Source organism: Mya arenaria, chromosome 6 (assembly GCF_026914265.1).
Source record: "Mya arenaria isolate MELC-2E11 chromosome 6, ASM2691426v1".
Lineage (NCBI taxonomy): Eukaryota > Metazoa > Mollusca > Bivalvia > Myida > Myidae > Mya > Mya arenaria.
The window spans coordinates 24,187,004-24,208,714 of NC_069127.1; the positions used below are offsets into that span (position 1 = coordinate 24,187,004).

The 21,711-nt window shown below is 40.2% G+C and overlaps 2 protein-coding genes across 2 annotated transcripts; one reads left to right on the forward strand and one right to left on the reverse strand.

Moving 5' to 3' along the window:
* The first annotated feature begins 465 nt into the window (after window positions 1-465).
* Window positions 466-3,728, forward strand: LOC128236934 (C-factor-like). Its single transcript, XM_052952072.1, has 5 exons — window positions 466-670; window positions 1,288-1,339; window positions 1,888-2,075; window positions 2,627-2,776; window positions 3,112-3,728. Exons 1-5 carry the CDS (start codon window positions 533-535, stop codon window positions 3,340-3,342), a joined length of 759 nt encoding a protein of 252 aa, XP_052808032.1. The 5' UTR covers window positions 466-532; the 3' UTR covers window positions 3,343-3,728.
* Window positions 3,729-9,562: 5,834 nt separating this feature from the next.
* Window positions 9,563-14,328, reverse strand: LOC128236610 (uncharacterized). Its single transcript, XM_052951588.1, has 5 exons — window positions 14,136-14,328; window positions 13,206-13,243; window positions 12,560-12,753; window positions 12,018-12,128; window positions 9,563-11,645 (listed from the first exon to the last, which is right to left on the reverse strand). The coding sequence occupies exons 1-5, from the start codon at window positions 14,321-14,323 to the stop codon at window positions 10,617-10,619; spliced, it is 1,560 nt and encodes a 519-aa protein (XP_052807548.1). The 5' UTR covers window positions 14,324-14,328; the 3' UTR covers window positions 9,563-10,616.
* Window positions 14,329-21,711: the final 7,383 nt, after the last annotated feature.

A 21,711-nucleotide genomic window follows, 5' to 3' on the forward strand; every position in this document is an offset into this window, starting at 1 on the left:
TATCCTTATTGTCGTATACGGTACCTGCGACGAACCCTGATTTCAGTTCCCCCCAATTTGGCCTCTTAAATGCGTGCGTTCATTTTAAATGTCAATAATGCGAAATTAGATCCCCGAAGATCTTAAAATACAGTTGAACAAGGCAATTCACCAACGGAGAGTCGTTCCGGAAGACTTGCAGCCTCGCTCAGGGATTGACCCTAACTAAATATATTAACAAGAAAAAAAACACTCGGGAACTATATCACATTACGGCCCTTGTAAAGTGAAGAAATAAAACGTGGTAAAAAATCGCGGATTTTGACTCATCTATAATTAATGTGTCGTTTGTATTATTTGCGATCGGGGCGTACTTTCTTAGTTGCGCTCCTTAAGAACGCCCCCCACCCCTCTAAAGCCTAATCCTAAACTTCCATGCAAACTGGTTTCTGCTCGAGATTTATTCGTGACAGCACATAAAACATCCCGTTATCTATGATACGAACGACAACTCGTGTCGCTATCTACATTGTATTTTCGCTGTATCTGGAACATGGCGTTGTGTCCGAAGTCAGTGCTTGTGACAGGGGCTAACAGAGGAATTGGGCTGGAGTTTGTGAGGCAATTCCTGGCGTTGAAGACTCCTCCGAAGTTTATCTTCGCCTGTTGTAGAGCGCCGGATAATGCTGCGGTAATTATTTCAGTTCTGTTTACATAAATGGTAAAATAGGTTACGTCATACCATCAGTTACCTTGACTTTGAGTAAGCGATGAAAATACATGTATAAAAGTGACATAATTTATATATTGATGTCTAAATAAGCAGCTGTTGATGTTCTTTTGTGTCATGTTAAGATTCACCGCGGTCGTACGCGCCACGAGTTTAAATGTATTTGCTCATGACTATCGTGAACAAGTTGTCCAATCTAGAAGTTTATACCATTTACCCTAACGTTGAAGGCACCACCCCCTCTAAAATCGTCCCTGTTTACATTTTATTTCAATATATATTATAGGAGAAAAAAAGGTAATAAAATATGCCCAAAATGCACCATTTTGGACAAGAAATTGTTAAACTGTTCTTCGGGGGATACCCCAAACCAAACCGTGAGAGCCAACATATTAAACAAAACAAAAATCGGTTCTGAGGGAGGGGCGCATGTCCGTAAAGGTTACGCTCCTCAGTTGCGCCCCCTCTAACGTCGGATCCTGGATCCACCCCTGATTTAATTCGAAACATCCACTGTTAATTTCTGACGAACTTGCATTCTTCTAATTGAAGATACTAACGTACATATTTTTTTTCAGGATCTTAAATCCATCGCAGAAAAGAGTCCGTCTGTTCATGTAGTGAAACTTGGTAAGCCTTTTGATTGTCAGTCGCTAAAAAGTGTTGTCTGAGCTTTAAAAGTACATTCAAACGGGCCTCCAGCCAGGGAATTGATTTCCGTTCATATATTAAAGCTGCACTCTCACAGATTGAAAGTTTTGAGAACTTTTTTATTTTTTGTCTTGGAACGAGCCAATTTATGCGAAAATGCATGGAAACCAGTGATATAAGACTGCTGACAAAAAATCAGATCACAGATTTTCATTTTTAAGTTCAAAAAAGGATGTTTTATGCATGTTTCTTAAACCGTTAGTAACGCTTTAAGCCATTAAAATTAATTTTCGAACAGAAAGATAAAAATCTGCGATCTGATTTTTTGTCAGCAGTCTTATATCACTAGTTTGCAGATATTTAGGCCAAAATTGTCTCATTCAAAGACAAAAAATAAAGAAGTTGTCAAAATGGTAAATCTGTGAGAGTGCAGCTTTAAGAAAATATTCAAACACTGCCGTAAATTTATTGCAAAAGAATGCAACATCCACCTCATACTCGCCTTAATCTTATCAATCCATCACAAGATGTAACAAACGACTCGACCATAGATGGAGCCAGAGGCTACGTGGAAAGCATCGTCGGGGCGGACGGTCTGAACCTTCTCATAAACAACGCTGCCGTCGGCGTACGGAAGAGCCTTCAGGAAGTCACGAGAGAGGAGATGCGCCGTCACTTCGAGGCTAACGCTATTGGTCCACTGATGGTGGCGAGGGTATGTATCAACTGTTCTATATATACATGGCATAATAGTTTGTTAATGCATCAGTCAATTGTAACCACAGCCCCAGTCCATCCAATCCCAGGTAAAATCCCCGCTCTGCGGGGACAAACTTCTGTTAAAATCCCCACCAAATGCCCCCGCACCCGGGGACATCCTAGGTCAGGTTCATTCCCCGCTATTTTCGGCGCGAAAACAAAACCACCGCATTCACTCGACAGTGCGGGGCCACCTCGAAGGTAAAAACACGGCCCATTTCCCCCGCTATCCCTGGTATACCCCCGAACCATACAATTGGCTGGTGCATAAAGAGGGTGTAGATGCACTGTTTTGCAAATGTCTTTCTTTTGAATTTGCTGTGTTTCATTCCGATTGATGGACTTGATTTTCGTGAGGTTATTCAGCTTCTTAAACATACCCGCCGTTACTTAACCAAGATGCCGGGGCCAACCCGTCCTTGCCAATGTCCTGTTATGGTATCCCCGCCATTGACATCTCTATGATCAATGTCTTCCTTCACTTTTCTCTTCTATAACTGCACACAGGCGCTCCTGCCACTGCTGAAGCAAGCTGCAAGTCTGAGCCCCGATGCGCCGATGTCTTGTAGCCGGGCTGCCATCATCAACATTTCCACCGGAGTCGCCTCCATCTCTGAAAACTCATCCGGTGGAAGTTACGCCTATCGACCTTCTAAAGTGAGAGTCTCATTTCCTTATAATCCTATACTAGTATATTTAAAGCGTTCATAGGGATGCAAATGCCACCCACGTGGACATCACACATAACGTTTGTAACATATAGTAGAACGTCTGCCAAATACAAAGGCCACAAACTCCAATTGATTTTCAAGACTTTGCAAGTATGGTAGCTTTGGAATGATAATGATTTTCGTGATTCTGATAGTTTCAATGTCGCCACTTTCAATCAACGATTGTGTCCTTGGTATCTATGGTAAACTGTTTCCGGTTGGTGATGCTGCAATAGGCTTCATATATTTTGCATACCAAAGTTGAGGTTATTCCCTTTTCAGGCCGCCTTAAATATGATAACCACAAACCTAGCTCTAGAGCTGAAGGAGGACGGCATCTTAGCGACGGCGGTGCATCCAGGGTGGGTGAAAACTGAAATGGGTGGACCCAACGCTTTGATCGACACGGGAGAGAGTATTACCAAGATGATGTCCGTTCTTGCGAAACTACAGGGCGAAGAGGGGACTGGGAAATTCTACCATGGAGTTCGGGGTGACTTGATTGGTTGGTGACAAACTCGTGTGGGGGTGATTTGATTGGTTCATAGAAGTATGTGCGAGATGAGTTCATTGGTTGGTAATATGTTTGTGTGAGAGGATCTGATTGGTTGATTACAGCTACGCTGGTGTACTTGAACATTACCATTGATGCTAATGATCCTCATATCTGAACAAAACATTATTGGACGAAGAATTTATTAAAGGACGATACGAAATTGCATGTTTGGTTCGTTTTTTCGCTGATAATACAGAAAAAACGATGGTCCGTTCTAATTTCTCATCAGCTACGGAATGTCGCCTTGTCAGTTTTCCTGTTTTTTCCGTTTGTGTTTTTATACAATTTATGTAGCAATTTTCAATGTAACTTGAACAGCTCAAGATTCGTTTTTGGCCAAGTTCATGCTGGTTATTGTCACTCAACATGTCACACCCTGGGATCAAGATTATCAAGCTTACACAGAAAAAAATGTTAGGTGACCTATATGTCCTTCTTTCATGAATGAAATTGTGACAATTCAAAACTGCTAAAAATAAAGGGTGTTTCATTATCAAAATGCCATTTTTACTTAATACATTTATGATTACATAGAAGATATTACTAGTATATTAATCACTCTCGTTTACACGATGTTACGCGAGAGTGTGCTCTTGTGTTGTGGGTGAAGCCGAAGTGTCCGGCTCGGTGAACGCAAACCAAACGCACATGCGCCCTAGCCGTGAGTCTAACTCGGGTCGCCTTTTAGAAGTAAGAAGCGGGTGCGCTTATCATATTCAGTGACTATACAACCTATGGGTCAAATTTCACTAACGTCTGAGTACAAGTTTGATTTGACCATACATTATTCGGAGTAGGGTGAGAGTGGTCTAGTGGTATAAGTGTCCTCCTCTCACCAAAGAGGTTGGAGGTTGTGGGGTCAATACTCACTAGGGGTACTTTCTCATGGCCTCCCCAAAAGGTCACTGCACTGGATTCTGGCAAGAAAACATACTCAAGCGTGGTTCATATCATATTTCTGCTGTATTCACAGTCCACACACCAAATTATTCGTAGAAGAAAAATATTGACACAGAGTGCTTTAATATATCTCAGCCTACTGTATTGTGTTAGTACATTTGAACTCTTCTGCACGCTATGAAGAGTATGTTTTGCTAATTTGTAATAGTTTTTAAATACATAAGTGAATTTGCGTTTCTTCAAATGCAAGAATCATTCTTTGTTGTACGTAGCTGATAGTAAGGAGTGAATGTGGTAAAGAAAATACAATATAAATGGGCTATAACTCAAGACTTAATATGTGACCTGGCTGTTGCTCCAACTTGGTTGAGACATTATGCCGTTAAGGCTTGAACATTTCAACCAAGCTTCATGAGCTTGGTTATTTTTTAGATAAAAATGATCGTTAGAGACTGGACAAAGCGAAGCTTGTAAAATATTGACAAATCAAGGGCCATAACTCAAAAGAGTTGAAAGTTATATCTGGCTGTTGATTAAACTCGAGATATTGTGTCAAATAACATTGTGACAAGTATGGTAAAGATTGGAAAATAAAGCTACGAGAGTGGAAATGAATGACGTCATGCCGGACTAGTTGATTCTCCTGTCTGCCACGCTACACCTGCGACATAAAATAAGAGAGCATAATAAACAAGAGATGTCATAGGACAGCGCGCCCGACTAAACGCCGCTGTCTTAGAAATGAACACACTATAAATGGTGTAATATGTGCCTGTCAAGAGAAATAAAAAAGTCAAATTAAAAAGAAAACAAGAACGCTGCAATTGGACGAAACCAGAGTTTCAATGATTTACAGAAAAACTTCAACCATCGTTGTGAGATTCAGTTTCAACAGTGTTTTGTTTTCTATTTTTAGTAACAGTGACCTTAACCCTTTCATGCAATTCCATGAAAGTCCTCCATAAACTCTTCCTGCATACCAAGTTTGGTCAGAATATTAACCCTAACTAAAGTTTATATTCAGTACGAACCATTTTTCTATTTTTAGTAACAGTAACGTTAACCGTGACCAAAACTGTCGGGGTTCCAAACATATGAAAGGTCTCTATAAACTATTCCTATATATCAAGTTTAGTCGCAATATGTCAACCCTACCTAAAGTTTGACGCCGCCCTCCCGTTGGGCCGCCCGAACACCGACGTACGTCATTTTAATAACCAGATCTCACTTTGTGAAAACCTGGTTAAAATATTAGATGTGCGTATCAAAAGCAACAAGCGATGTTTGTCAAACATTATGCCCCTCCCCCTCTGAGCGCCATGTTGTCAGGTTTATTGGACAATTAAATGAAATATGCATGGACCGAAATGACAGCTGATTTGATATTGACATTGGATGCCTTTGAGGCAGTTTTAAAATTATGACCATTCAAATTGTGAGGATAGTAAGTACAGTTTTTAATAATTAATAATGTTCAGATGATGACTGATATTTGCAGATAAAAAATGTATCCTCTTAGCAACAGGGAATAAGTAAAATGTGACAAAATTTTAATGATGAATATGAGTTATGACCATGACCTTTGGCTCTATGACCTCAAAATCCATAGGAGTCATCAACTCCCAAAACCTAAATGTCAAGTTTGAGGGCCATGTGTGCAGGCATTATCAAGTTATTACACAGACAAGCTTTTTGCGTTCAAGGTCACTGGGACCTTGACCTTTGACCCCTAAAAACAAAAAAGAGGTAATTTACAGGCCAGGCCCAACCTCCAAGTCAAGTTTGAGGGTCCTGGGTGCAGGCATTGTCAAGATATCACTCGAACAACATTTTCGCATTCAAAGTCACTGTGACCTTGACATTTGACCCGATGATCTCTAAAATCAGTAGGGGTCATATACTGGTCAGGCCCAGCATCCACTTCAAGTTTGATGATCATAGATCCAGGCATTGTTAAGATATCACTGGGAGACGCTTTGTTAACTTTTGAGCGTTTAAGGTCACTGTGACCTTGACCTTTAACCTGATGACACCAAAAATCAATAGGGGGCATCTACTTGTCAGGCCCAACCTTCATGTAAAGTTTGATGACTTAAAGTCTAGGAATTGTCGAGTTTGCCTTCAAGGTCACTGTGACCTTGACCTTTGACCCCTAAAATCTATTTGGGTCATCTACTGGTCCGGCCCACCTTCAAGTCAAGTTAGAGGGCCAGAGGTGTAGGCATTGTCAGATCACTCGGACAACCTTTTATTATTCAAGGTCACTGGGACCTTGACCTTTGACCCCTAAAATCAAAATGGGTAATCTACAGGCCAGGCCCAACCTCCAAGTCAAGTTTGAGGGTCATGGGTGCAGGCATTGTCAAGATATCACTCGAACAACATTTTCGCATTCAAAGTCACTGACCTTGACATTTGACCCGATGATCTCTAAAATCAGTAGGGGTCATCTACTGGTCAGGTCCAGCGTCCATATCAAGTTTGATGATCATAGATCCAGGCATTGTTAAGATATCACTGGGAGACGCTTTGTTAACTTTTGAGCGTTTAAGGTCACTGTGACCTTGACCTTTAACCTGATGACACCAAAAATCAATAGGGGGCATCTACTTGTCAGGCCCAACCTTCATGTAAAGTTTGATGACTTAAAGTCTAGGAATTGTCGAGTTTGCCTTCAAGGTCACTGTGACCTTGACCTTTGACCCCTAAAATCTATTTGGGTCATCTACTGGTCCGGCCCACCTTCAAGTCAAGTTAGAGGGCCAGAGGTGTAGGCATTGTCAGATCACTCGGACAACCTTTTATTATTCAAGGTCACTGGGACCTTGACCTTTGACCCCTAAAATCAAAATGGGTAATCTACAGGCCAGGCCCAACCTCCAAGTCAAGTTTGAGGGTCATGGGTGCAGGCATTGTCAAGATATCACTCGAACAACATTTTCGCATTCAAAGTCACTGTGACCTTGACATTTGACCCGATGATCTCTAAAATCAGTAGGGGTCATCTACTGGTCAGGTCCAGCGTCCATATCAAGTTTGATGATCATAGATCCAGGCATTGTTAAGATATCACTGGGAGACGCTTTGTTAACTTTTGAGCGTTTAAGGTCACTGTGACCTTGACCTTTAACCTGATGACACCAAAAATCAATAGGGGTCATCTACTTGTCAGGCCTAACCTTCATGTAAAGTTTGATGACTTAAGGTCTAGAAATTGTCGAGTTTGCCTTCAAGGTCACTGTGACCTTGACCTTTGACCCCTTAAATCTATTGGGGTCATCTACTGGTCCGGCCCACCTTCAAGTCAAGTTTGAGGGCCAGGGGTGTAGGCATTGTCAGATCACTCGGACAACCTTTAATTATTCAAGGTCACTGGGACCTTGACCTTTGACCCCTAAAACCAAAATGGGTAATCTACAGGCCAGGCCCAACCTCCAAGTCAAGTTTGAGGGTCATGGGTGCAGGCATTGTCAAGATATCACTCGAACAACATTTTCGCATTCAAAGTCACTGTGACCTTGACATTTGACCCGATGATCTCTAAAATCAGTAGGGGTCATCTACTGGTCAGGTCCAGCGTCCATATCAAGTTTGATGATCATAGATCCAGGCATTGTTAAGATATCACTGGGAGACGCTTTGTGAACTTTTGAGCGTTTAAGGTCACTGTGACCTTGACCTTTAACCTGATGACACCAAAAATCAATAGGGGTCATCTACTTGTCAGGCCCAACCTTCATGTAAAGTTTGATGACTTAAGGTCTAGGAATTGTCGAGTTTGCCTTTAAGGTCACTGTGACCTTGACCTTTGACCCCTTAAATCTATTGGGGTCATCTACTGGTCCGGCCCACCTTCAAGTCAAGTTTGAGGGCCAGGGGTGTAGGCATTGTCAGATCACTCGGACAACCATTAATTATTCAAGGTCACGGTGACCTTGACCTTTGACCTGATGATCCCTAAAATCAATAGGGGTCATTTACTGGTTAGACCCAGCCTCCATGTCTAATGTGATGACCATAGGTCTAGGCATTGTTGAGTTATCACTCAGAAAAGCTTTAAAATCATTATGCCATTACAGGTCAGTGACCTGACCTTTGACCCTTAAGATAAATAGGGGCCATATACTGGTCAGGCCCAACCTCACAGTCAAGTTTGAGGGCCATGGGTGCAGGCATTGTCAGGTAATCACTCGGACCTTTTATCGTTCAAGGTCGCTATGACCTTGACCTTTTTCCAAATGACACCTTAAACCAATATGGGTCATCTACTGGTCAGGCCCAACCTCCAAGTCAAGTTTGAGGGCCATAGGTGCAGGCATTGTCGAATTATCACTCGGACAACAATTTATCATTCAAGGTCACTGTGGCCTTGACCTTTGGCCTGATGACCCCCAAAACAAACAGGGTCTACTGGTCAGGCCCAACCTCCAAATCAAGTTTGAGGACCATGGGTGCAGGATTTGTCGAGTTATCACTCTGACAACCATTTATCATTAAAGGTCACTGTGACCTTGACCTTTGACCCAATTCAATAGGGGTCATTTACTGGTTAGGCCCAGCCTCCATGTCAAGTTTGATGACGATAGGTCTAGGCATTGTCGAGTTATCACTGGGACAAACTTTAAAATCCTTCTACCATTTAAAGAAGGATTTACCATTTAAGGTCACTGTGACCTTTGTGCAAAGCAATATATCCCTCTTCTTCGAAGGGTGGCATAATTAATATAAAAAAACAATCGAGGGCCATAATATGAAGTTGGGTTAATATGGAGCTATGTTGTCTGATTTGTGTGATGGCTACTGTGTTAAGTATGAAGGCCATTGAATGAACAGTATTAAACCCATTGTTGTCCAAAAACATCCTTTTAAGTAGATCAAGGGCCATAATTTGTACTTAGGATAATATGGAGTTACGCAGCCTAATAGTGTGATGTTTGAAGTATTAAGGCAATAAAGGAATAAAGGGTATAGAAGTGATTAGTGAAAATCCCAACTTGCCCTAAAACTTTCATCTGACACAATGTGCCCTTAAATTTTTACCCAAGTTCCTGAGTCAATCAGGGGCCATAATTTGTATTAAGGATTATATGGAGTTATGAAAACTCATTGTGTGATGGGCCTGAACAACTGTGTGAAGCAGTAATTAAATTGAATGAAGGGTATTGGATTTATAAGTGAAAATGCCAAGTTACCCTAAAATTTTACTGGATGCCGAAGCTGAAACAAGTAGTAAAACCTACTTATTCTTCGAATAGTCAACCTTAAAATACACAAGTCTGCATTTCATTTTTTATTATTAAGATTATCATGATCTAGTGATATCAACAAGAAAAAGGAAATGACACTATTTAGATTAATATTTCAGCATCTTGATATAAATCATCAGAACATCAAATTCAGTACAAATATTTTTCTGTCCATTCGAACACATTCATTTATCATAAATATCGCAATGGAATTCTAGTCACTTTCTGAGCTCCCCCCCCTTAGTATTAAAAAAGCCATTATAAACAAAGCACCATCATATAATAATTATAAAAAAAGTAAATATTTACTTATTTAATATAAATTACTAATAACATAATTGAAAATGCGATGCCAGCTTAAGAATTTTTCAAAATTTTAGGAGAAAATTCCCCTAATGCAAGTATTTCGATATATAGATAATTTTAATTAAAAACATACTGGTAATAATATCATTACTTGATCTTTGATTGTTTAATATCTTGTTCTTATGCTAATGTTTATATAAACAAATTATATAAATATTTATAACAATATTTGAGAATGAAATAAAATGAATATCATTTAAATAAAAAAATGAGAGAATTCATTTTTAATACTGCACTAAAATGACAGTTAAAAAAAATGAAAATCTATCAAAAAACATGAACAGCTGCCATAAACATTTTGTCATATATATATTTTTGATGATTTGTTATAAGATGAATAGTCACTTTATGAATGACTTTCTCATGTTTATTTTGTCAGACAATTTTTGTAACAAAATATATAATTATGCTATATACTATTTTCCCCTTTAAAATCTCAAAATGTACATTGAATAAGCACTTACATCACAAAACAATGTGCATAGCAAAGCTAATTTCAAGCAGTCAGCACTTTAAAACCAAATAACAAGAGGCATTGCGTATGTACACAATTTCCATGGCAGACCAAGCCCCCAAAAACAATCTTTGTTGGAATATGAACAAATATTATAAGGCTCGATCGTGTGACTGTCTATATCATATAATACCATGTTACTTCAAAAACATGAATACCAGGTATATATAATATTGTAAACACTGTAATTTAGTGCCTGTAAGTCTCAGTATGTTCCTTTTGCGGGTGGCAAGTTCAGGTCAATCAAATGATCTTTGTCATGTATGAGGATGCAAGTCACTGAAGGGTGTCCGGTAGACTCGTCTATAGTAATATTAAACTTTGAGACACTACAATTAGGGCAAACTTTCAGGGCATGACCTTTCACACCTGGTATTTTACAGTCCAGCGAATCCACAAAATAGCGTAAGCATTCCTTGATAAAGCCTCCATGACTCACTATAAGAATATCTGCGACAGTTAGTGGCAGGCCTTCCAAATCATCGAAACTACTGTTTCGCCCTGAACTGATGCTAGAAATGCTTGAAAACTGGTGTGCGCTAGAGGAGTTTGTCAATGACACGTTCGGGCACTCATACGACTGTGAATTTCTTTCAAGTTCTTCAGCAGGCCTCTTTGCTGTGGGACAGGGTGATGGGTGTGTAAAATGTGGGGAATGGGGACTAGTCTGTATTTCACTACCGAAACTCAACGGCACTTTGTGGCACACAAATTCTGACAGAGTGCTGTCAGACTCGCTGCCATTCATATCCTGGGAAGACGGTGACCTGTCAGAGCTGGTTTCGGAACAAGTATCAGCCTCTGACTGTAGGCTGCCTTTATGTCTGAGATCTCCACTCATACTGGAATCATCAGAGCTACTTTGAACCCCATCCCTGTACTGATAGTCAGGAAGAACCTTCCCGTTGTTTCCGAAATTGTCATTATCTTGCATAGTTATATAGCTGTTGGTCTGACACATGTCATCTTTCTCGTAAATACTGTTTTCATTGCAATCCTCTTCATCGGACATAAGTGTCATCTCAGAGATAATGTGCTGAGGATTGCCGCTACTACAGAATGACTGACTTCGGCCACTGAGCTGTAGACGCTTGTTACTCTGGCGACTGTGACGACCAAGACTGCCGCCATGACGACGCTTGATCTTGGCAGGGGTGTGTGCTTCCTCTTCATCAAGGAAGTTGGAGCAAAGTTTGCATAGATCTGCGAAAAACGACTTCGCCCGCTCTCGTAACTGAAAAATATTCGCATACATTTATATATTGATAAGTGAATGAATTTGACAGAAATGTTGGGAATTGTGTTTAATTGGAGTAATATTACATTTATACTGTGTTACATGTAAAGTTTGTTTACGTTTATCTGCTTAACATGTAAAGTTTGTATGTAAAATTTATAATCATAGTATAAGACTTAATAAGTTTATTCTATGAAGGGTGCATATTCTGGCTTCCATGAAGGCAGAAGGGTGCTTCCAAAAAGGACAGGGTTGCAGCACTCCATGACTAAATCCCTTAGTCTATGACAAAATGCCTGTTAAAACCATTTAGATCATATATAGGATCTCGGATATATAGTCTGTCGAATAAAATACAATTCAGACTACCTGTAAGCAAGACTCGGCCCCTGGTGGTGTGTAGTCTAGGTATTTCTTCTTAGCCTTCTTCACCATGTGCATCAGCTCCTTGGATTGCTTTCCCTCCAACTCACCAAATTTCTGAAAGTCATTCAAGTGATAAGATTCTATATGAGCTGTGTGTGTGTGAAACATGCTATAAAGTAGCATCGTATGCATACTGGTTTCAGTAAATTGTGTATTAAGTTTTGTGTGCTATTCTCAATGTTAGGATGGTCAAAAGCTTAAGTTTTTACACAACAACTAACAAATCAAACATCTTTTCATTTGATATAAAGTCCAAATCTGTTTGCTTGATGCTAAAAGGGACCGGCAAAGGTACTTTGAGTCTCATGAATATCGAGCCAAGTGTGAATGCTTAATTAGAGTAAAGAAATCAGACCTTTACATTAAAGGCGAGGCACTGAGGAAATCAAGAAATATTGAGCCAACAGGTTTCGACTTTATTGGTATTTTGACGAGATTAACAATTCTAATATTGACAGTTAACAGTATATAACATATTGTCATACCCTTTCCCTGAGTCTTTTATCCAAGATGATATCACTGAGACAGACTTTGTTAGCCTGGGCGATGATCTTTGCAGTATCACTGGCACGTGAGAGGTCACTGGAGAAAATGTGTGTGAATCTCTCACGTTGGAGTCTCGCAGCCACCAATCCGGCTTGCTGCTCACCCACGCTTGAGAGAGGCACGTCCATTTGACCTGGAAACAATAAAATACCGTACAATACATGCATGTGTTGCCAGTTGGATATGTTCATGTATGTTGCAATATACAGTGTGAGATATTTACTGCTTTTGCGTAGGAGTTTGTCAGACTCTCAAATGTTACGAGTCTGATTTAAAATCAAGGAGTCCAGCATTTTGTCGATATCAAAGAGAAATTAGAAGTATTACTTCTTAAAGTTATCTTTTTATTTTTAAGTCTGTTTAGTTTGAATGATGATTCCAACAACTTACAAGAATACTAACATATCCAGAACAGCATCCATTGACAATTGTTAGTGTATATTTTGCATGAACTATACTAGAAGTCTGACATAGTGTTAATTTTGAAAAATCTAAGAGTCTGGCCAACAGTCTCGGACTTCCAGAATCCCTTTAGTCATGACTCAGCTGTTTTGTACAAAAATGTGTATGAACAATGATACTTACCCTGGATAATGCTTTTCCTATTATACAGCGTTTCCCCACTGAAAAAATAGCAGATACAAATCTTGGTTATTAACATTTATTGAGACAGAGTTGCAATAATCATCCACATGACTGTGTACATTTAAAAAACTGTTATTTTAAACAATCACACTAAGCCATTTCATAGATACACATTCATTTACGATTTCCTCTGCAGCTGTAAGCCAGGTTACAATCCTTATACCAGCGAACCACTTGTTGCCACGCCAAGAAAGTTTGTCTAGATGTTAAAAAATCAGAAATATTATCTAGAATTGCAAATTACCAAGTTTAGGATAACTGGCAACTATCAGACTGACATCCTTGTTTCGTATTCAGCCGGATTCATTTGTGTATCAACTCATAAAGTAAGCCTGGGAGGAAAAGTGGGCTCGAATACTAGCACAGCACTCTAACCAACTGAGCTTATCGGGCGGCTGGTTCTAACCCACACACACTACACTCCTCCCCCCATTAATCTTTTAGGCCGAAGGAGGCACTCCTGCCATTTACCACTGCCAACAATAAAGTAAACCTGGGAGGAAAAGTGCGCCCGATCTGGGGCTTGAACCCACGACCACCGGAATACTAGCATGGCACTCTAACCAAATGAGCTAACCGGGCGGCTGGTTCTAACCTACGCACACTACACATGTGACCAATTTGATATGAATAAAAAAAGTTGGTGTATTCAGAAAAATAAAATAAACGCTTGTTGTTGCTGTCTGAAACTGAATTTAATTATTCATCCTGGCAATAATCGTCAGTCGGTTGTAACTCTCAACTACTATTAAGTCTATAATAGAGTCACGATTATATTCCCGATGTTCGGTTCGGAAAATTTCTGATCAGCACATGACCAACTTACAACATATTTAGTTATTCACGAATAAAACGTTTCATTTCACTTACTGTCTAACGAATGTGAGCGAAAACAGCACCATCCTGCTACTTGTAACTTGAAATGAAGGTCGAAAACTAAACATGCAGGATCTGTCAAGACCTTTCAGAAAAATATAGTCGGCGACATATTTGTTGTTGTAGACCGTCTGTCTGCTCTTGTCACATACCATTTGATTGGTTAACCTACATTTCATCATCCAATGAAAATCATCTTGATATAATTGATACTAATTTCTGACCTCCATCACCGAAGAGTACCAGACAATTGTCGCGTGCAGACGTCATTACGTAATATGTCTGGCGCGACAGAGTTTATTAGCCGGCGATCGATAAGACAATGACACTTCAATTATTGGTTAAATTTAATGAATTTTCAATTATTAGATTAATTATCGATAGCTGTTTCTTCCTTTAATTATACGTTAGGCTAGTAAACAAAATCATTTAATACTATATTTGTATGAAATTGATTAGTCTAGCTTTAATTGGTTCATGATGCATCATCTTCACGTGGCTTGTCGGGTTTTTTCGGAAGAGTTCAGCTGAATATGACTTATTAGATTTATGAATCTTTAAAAATCTATATTGTCCTCAGATGAGGCTGGAAGATACATGCATTTTTCGCTACCCAATTTACTACAGTAATGAGATATTTTAAAAAAAACAAAACATCGATGTCCTTACTAACTTAATATATTAAAAAAAAAAATGAAGTGGTGTATACATTTATTTGCCGGAAGTTCGTATTTCAGACAAATTTAAAATATGCTCGTGATTTTCTATTTAAAGCTGCATTATCCACAGGTGGATTTTATTTGACAACCTTTTGTATATATTCGTGTCAATGTCTTGAAACCAGTGATATAAGACTTCTGACAAAAGTTCAGATCGCAGTTTTCATATTAAAGGCCTAGTTTAAGCCTTCTTTAAGTGCCCCCCCCCCCTCCCCCTCAAACTTTGTATAGTACACAACCTCTGTTTATTGATCTTGATCTACCTGCCGCTTGATCCCTCTTATCAGATCTCCAATCTGAGTATCCTGCTGCGCAGTTTACTCAGTTTTATTATAGAAATTATCTAAAATTGATGTTTTATGGCTAAATTGAAGCGTTACTAACCGTCTTGGGACCATTAACAAACCCTATTCCGAGCTAACGCTTTAAAACAAATGAAAATTATGGCACTTTACCAAACAATTGAGATATGTTTTATTGTGAGTTATCTTTCATGACTCAATTGAAGGCACTGATGGCAAAATTAGCTGATTCTGAGATAACTAAAAATAAGAAAGGTCAAAACTGTCAATCTGTGAGAGTGCAGCTTTAATGGAATTTCACGTCAAGTATATACGATTTTCAACTGCTCTGGTCAGGTACATGCGTGCTCAGTGAAATGCCGAAGCCCGGGAGTAGGATTAAATGACTCTTTGTAATTGGTCCCAGCCTAAGCCATGGAAGGTCGGGATGGGGCGCCGGAATTCGGATTCGGTTGCCCCGGCGGTGGTCGCCACTTGATTAACGATGCACTCTAGCCCCCAAAATAAGATGTAACACAATAAAAGACGAATAAATATAGAAAACAATGGTTCTTATGCTGGTTACCGAATTTAATTTGAAAAAAAACGTGCAGAAAACACCGTATTTTTCTACCTTATGAGACGATAGCTGATCACTGTATTTTTTTGCGCTTTCAGCTGTTAAATACACAGTAATAAAAATGTATTGATTTAAAATACGTGAGTCACTTTTAGGAATAACATTTTTTTTCTGAACGAAAGCGCCTGTCTTTCTGTCAAAGAACTGTTGAATATTGTTATAGCCATGGTGTCAGTCATTGCCGTTGGCGGCGGCGTTGTCGTGATAAAACAAAAACACAACTTGGACATACGTTTTAAAACGTTAATTCATTGACCGTTACTTCCATTTTACTTGACAAGGGTAATGTTTGATGTATGCATTTGTTCTTACATGATAATTCATGATACTATTAACAGTAATACCATTAGGAACAATTAAAAAAAATAACTTCATCGTTTGCTATATTTTATTCAAATCTAGAGAGAAGATATATCAATCACTTTACAAGGTGTTACATAATACCACCATGTTTACCACCTTTCGCTTTTTCAGCGTTATCATGTGTAAACATACGGAAATCATTCAAACAGATGAGATATATGTACATGCATTCTATCGACTTTAACATCAGTTGGAATTTTGTAATATCGACCGCTCGCAGGGTGGTACCACGGGACTAAACACGACATTCTTCCGTGATTTCGAGTTTTTGCTTCTTTTGGTTCCTGACCCTGATTTCTTCCGGTTGCCATGGCGACCAAGGACAGGAAGATCCCGAATGTTGGTCGGTTTTCCGGTCAGCTCGTGCTCATTAAGCAGAGCGCAAAACACCGATATTTTACCTTGAATGTATGTTAGGTTCTCTTGTTCGCGTTTCGACAGCTCCTTCACGCGCTCGAATTCTTTCATCTGGTCTTGCTTTTTCCTCAGGGACATCTTGGAGAATCTCACTTCCGCTGGCGGCCCTCCTCGTGGCTGGGACAGCTCTTCGATGCGTTTCCGACTGTAGCCCTGCTTTTGTTTCTTTGCTTTGTTCTGCATTATCAATTTCCGTATCTCCGAGCTAAATGTCTCTTCTTCAGCATCTGGTAGTTCATCTATGCTGTTGTGCTCATCCACATGTTTTACTTCCGTGTCTTTATGAAAACAATCTTCATTCTCAGTCGCTTTTCGATTCTCGTTGTCTTTTGATTCGCTTTCTCTAGGGGTTTCTTTGTTATGGGTGTCTTTATCTTGTTGACATACTTCATCATTGTCAATATCCATTCTTTTCATCACATCTTGCTCCTCTTGTGTTAGCTTGGTCGTGTTCACCGCCGCCTTGTAAACAGGAAACATGGACAGACGCCTTTTGTCAGCTGGGAGTTTGGACCTTCGGGTATTTTCATCCACGGGTATAAGGACAAAGCACGGCCCACCGATCGAGCGTTTCTTGCATGTCTTGCAGTGTGGATTACACCATGGACGCGAGCAATCTTTTATTCTCGGTATTTCCGAGTTATCGTGCAGCACGCCGTCCCCATAATCGATATAAAAATTCCCAATCTTATCATGCTCGCGAGAAAACTTCGCGCGCTTGATCTTTTTCTTATCGTTTGGCGACTTCAGACCGATGACCTCCATGTTGTGTTCTGACAGGAAGGTTCCCTGTGAGGGTAGTCGGACAGAGCTACGCGCCCGGAAAGTCGAGCGGCTGGATCGCCTCTCCGTCAGGTTGTAGCGCGTCTCTATATGTACCCGTTCGTTGGGATCATTCTTTTGATCACTAGTACCATCCTGTCCAGTTGTAGCGTTGTTTACCTTTTCAGCGGACTCATAGACGAGTTCAGGCGGATTAATTGATTGGTTTTCAACTTGCTGAATATCTTGTGCTGGTTTAGTTGTTTCCATTTGTAAAGTGTCGTCTCTTTGAATAAGGGCGTGATCTTTGTTGCCTGGCGATTCGTCGGTAAGTTCATTCAGTGCTATATCGTTCTGTATCAACATTGGCACCATCGTTTCAACATTTCTTCTTTGCCATAACAATTTATCTGTTTCACCCAGCGCTGGCATAAGTTCACTATCCATAGCTTCGACTGGTTTATCTTCGTTTGTAGACCTTTCCTCGGCAGAAGCATTCCCGTTTTCAGCATTACCGGTAGGTTCGTTAGATGAATGTTCCTCTTGAGATGAAAATTGGTTATCGGCAGGTTCATTAACACCGGTCGTATTATCAATGTCGTCAGTTTTTAAAATACCTTTGAGGGACGCGGGCGGTGGCGCGTACTCTGGAAATGACGGCCGGTGGAGGTTGAGGGCGCTGCTGAACATCTCCAGGCGCTTGTCGCCGCTCAATTCTGCGATGGACGTTCGTTTGAAGTCCACGCCAACGTATTTCTTTACAAGTCTGAGGCCTATGGGCGGCAGATAAATCTTGGCGACGGAGTTGACTCTGGTTGGGGCTCGATCCTGAAAGACATATGTTAAGTTTCCTCTTATTAAGCTTTATTCTGAACCAATATAATTGGTATTTTATTTAGAGATAAAACAAAACGTGCCGATGGTGGGGGTCGAACCAAACATCTTTTGGATCATTAACAGACACTTTACCATATAATGTATGCGTTAAATGTGTAATAAATATTTGTATGCATACAGTCAAGTAAATGTGCGGTGATATATACAATACAATTTTACGATTGAAAGAAATGTGGTCGATTATTCACAAACTGCAGCAGAGATTTCAATGTTAACCAATATATTAAGACAGCCGAAGCATTTTCCAAGGCTAGACGTATATTCGCCGGTCCCTGGGAGTTCGAGCCAACGGGGTTCGACTGTATTTCATACACTTGCTGCCTGTGAATTCGCATTTCGGTCTCAAATAAGTAACACGCCTAATTATTGATAATTTTAGTTGTATTACTAAACGCAGATGACGTCATAATTTGGCTCTCGTCATCCTAAAATCATTTTCTAATCAGTTAGAAGTTATTAACTTAGAACACATTGTGTAAACCTAAATGACTTTTCAAAGGGCTCACTCGCTTCCCCTGCTCCGCCCTTCCTAATTTTACACAATATGTTTTAGCCATTACTTAGAGTGTCTCTCCCTACCTTGCATATGCTAAATATTACGTACGGGTTCTAGGCAATATCCTGTGGAGAGGCGGATGTCCTGCAGGTCGTGGTAGACGTCCCGGATATCCTGTTTGAGCGTCTCACGGCGGCTGTAGAAATCTTGGCTCATGGACTCCATGCGCTCAGAAAGCTTCGTGTCAAATGCCTGGTTCTTCTTCATTGCAAACAGCTCGTTCATGGAGCGCACCCCATTGCTGTTTCGGGTCGTCGATGGCATATCGGATGTTCCTCTTCCGACTACGAAGAAGAATAGTTGGATACTGTTATGAATCTTTCATCTTGTCACAACTATGGAACAGTCTGGGGCGTTGGCGACACACCGGATGTTACTTCGTCGACGGTCGTGACGGCTGTTGGCAAACCGATTCGTTCAGTGATAAAACATTTCGTTAATACTCATTTCATAATGCGTTTTACTCCAAAAAGTTGCTGTCCATAAAAAAATAAAACTAGTTACTTGTATTGCCTACAGTATGTATGTGATATGGCGATGGGTTATTTGATACATGTAAACAAAATATTTGTAAAACCAAATTCTAATAAAGGGTCAGCGGTTTGTCAATGGTTACATTTTATTTACGTATATGGTGTACCATCTTTACTACGGAAAAACCAACACAGACGTACAATAGGCCGGAAATTATGTTGAGGTTTCGAGATTTTGTATTTCGGTAACGGAACAAGCACCTGTGTGACTTTACATTTCACTTTAGTCGATTTGAAAAAAAAGGTGTTTATAATAAAAATCGATTTAAGCATTTCGAATTAAATTTTTGAATGTGTTATTTCTATGTAAGTTAATTTTATTTTCGAAGATACCGTCATGTAGCTTTCGTGCGATCGTTGTCGGCGTTGTGTTATAAGATATAATATGGCTAGGACGTCCAATACCTCTATCTAAAATATAATGAAGGCATACGTGCCCTTGTTTAAAACTAGGGTTTAAATTAGTAAAAGAGACTGCACACACTACCCGAGTTGTGTAAGAGTAACATCATCCACAATCCGAGTTGTGTAATAGTTACGGCACCAACTACCCGAGTTGTGTAGTTACGTCACACACTACCCGAGTTTTGTAATAGTTACGGCACCCACTACCCGATTTGTGTACAAAAAATACGGCAACCACTACCCGAGTTGTGTAATAGTAACGGCACCCACTACCCGAGTTTTGTAATAGTTACGGCACCCACTACCCGAGTTGTGTAATAGTTACGGCACCCACTACCCGAGTTGTGTAAAAAATACGGCACCCATTACCCGATTTTTGTAATAGTTACGGCACCCACAAGCCGAGTTTTGTAATAGTTATTGTACCCACTACCCGTGTTGTGTAATAGTTACGTTACCCACTACCCGAGTTTTGTAATAGTTATAGTACCAACTACCCGTGTTGTGTAATAGTTACGTTACCCACAACCCGAGTTGTGTCATAGTTACGGCACCCACTTCTCGAGTTGTGTCATAGTTAGAGCACCCACAAGCCGAGTTGTGTAATAGTTACGGCACGCACAAGCCGAGTTGTGTCATAGTTACGGCACCCACTACCCGAGTTGTGTCATAGTTACGGCACCCACTTCTCGAGTTGTGTCATAGTTACGGCACCCACAAGCCGAGTTGTGTAATAGTTATGACACCCTCTTTTCGAGTTGTGTCATAGTTACGGCACCCACTACCAAAGTTGTGTACTAGTTACGGAACCCACTCCCCGAGTTATGTATTAGTTACGGAACCCACTACCCAAGTTTTGTACTAGTTACGGAACCCACTACCCAAGTTTTGTACTAGTTATTGCACCCACTACACGAGTTGTGTAATAGTTACGGGACTCACTACCCGAGTTGTGTAATAGTTACGGCACCCACAAGCCGAGTTGTGTAATAGTTACGGGACACACTACCCGAGTTGTGTAATAGTTACGGCACCCACTTCTCGAGTTGTGTAAAAATTACGACAAACCACAAGCTGAGTTATTTAGATTATTCACAGGAACGTAAGCGTTAACGAGGTTTGGGGCGATGTAGTTTTTTTGTAACACGCTGTCAAGAAAAATGCTTAATAAATAGCATGCGGTATACCTGAGAGCGTTTTAATTTACCAACACTGTAGTTATAGAACGGTTTAGACGGTATTCTACTTGTTACCGTTCCGATGTGGGAGTGCCGGGTGCATGCGGTGGTTTTGTCTTCGCGTCAAAAATAGCGGGGAATGGGCTTACCTAGGGTCCCTGGGGTGCGGGGGCTTTTGTCGGGATTTTACCAGCAGTTCGTCCCCGCAGGTCGGGGATTTTACCTGGGCTTGGCTGGACCGAAAGTCAAAGTCCCCGCTATTCCCCGGACCTTGGGGGGTGGGGGTCGTGGTTACAATTGACTGGTGCATAAGAGCTCCGTTCTGGTATTCTAAATGTGGTACTAAAATCATTCAATACACATACATCGGCCTTGCAGTATGCAGTAAGCAAACTATTAAATCATATTCAGCTTATACTTTTATCTTAATACGTTGTATATATCAAAATACGCATTTCTTGACGCAAAGTAAAGCCGTGTCTGAGAATTTGACATTTAACTCAATGAGACCTTGAACTGAATTGAAATGATACAACCAAGTAATGACGTTGAAGTACCAAGTACGTACCACGTTTTTTTATTATATCTATGGCCTTGGTGTAGGCTTTAAGTGTAAATTTCCTTGTATTTGCTCAATATCTGGACCAAAATGAAACATTCTATAGAGCTATTCCAGCTTTTAATGAAGTTTTCTTTACCAATCTCCTTCATTGCCTTTACATAGAAAATAAAAATGCCTTGTAATTGCTTATATGAATAATGATAAGCATTTTCAAGTTTATTTAGGACGAGTTATTATATATTTTGAAATAAGTATTT

Excerpts from the sequence above, each read along its gene's own strand:
- LOC128236934 (XM_052952072.1), top strand. The coding sequence starts at position 533 with ATGGCGTTGTGTCCGAAGTCAGTGCTTGTGACAGGGGCTAACAGAGGA. Across the intron at positions 671-1,287 it reads GAGCGCCGGATAATGCTGCG|GATCTTAAATCCATCGCAGA; the intron begins GTAATTATTTCA and ends ATTTTTTTTCAG. Across the intron at positions 2,777-3,111 it reads ACGCCTATCGACCTTCTAAA|GCCGCCTTAAATATGATAAC; the intron begins GTGAGAGTCTCA and ends TTCCCTTTTCAG.
- LOC128236610 (XM_052951588.1), bottom strand. The coding sequence starts at position 14,323 with ATGATGAAATGTAGGTTAACCAATCAAATGGTATGTGACAAGAGCAGA. Across the intron at positions 13,244-14,135 it reads TCGCTCACATTCGTTAGACA|TGGGGAAACGCTGTATAATA; the intron begins GTAAGTGAAATG and ends CTATTTTTTCAG. Across the intron at positions 11,646-12,017 it reads GGGCCGAGTCTTGCTTACAG|TTACGAGAGCGGGCGAAGTC; the intron begins GTAGTCTGAATT and ends AATATTTTTCAG.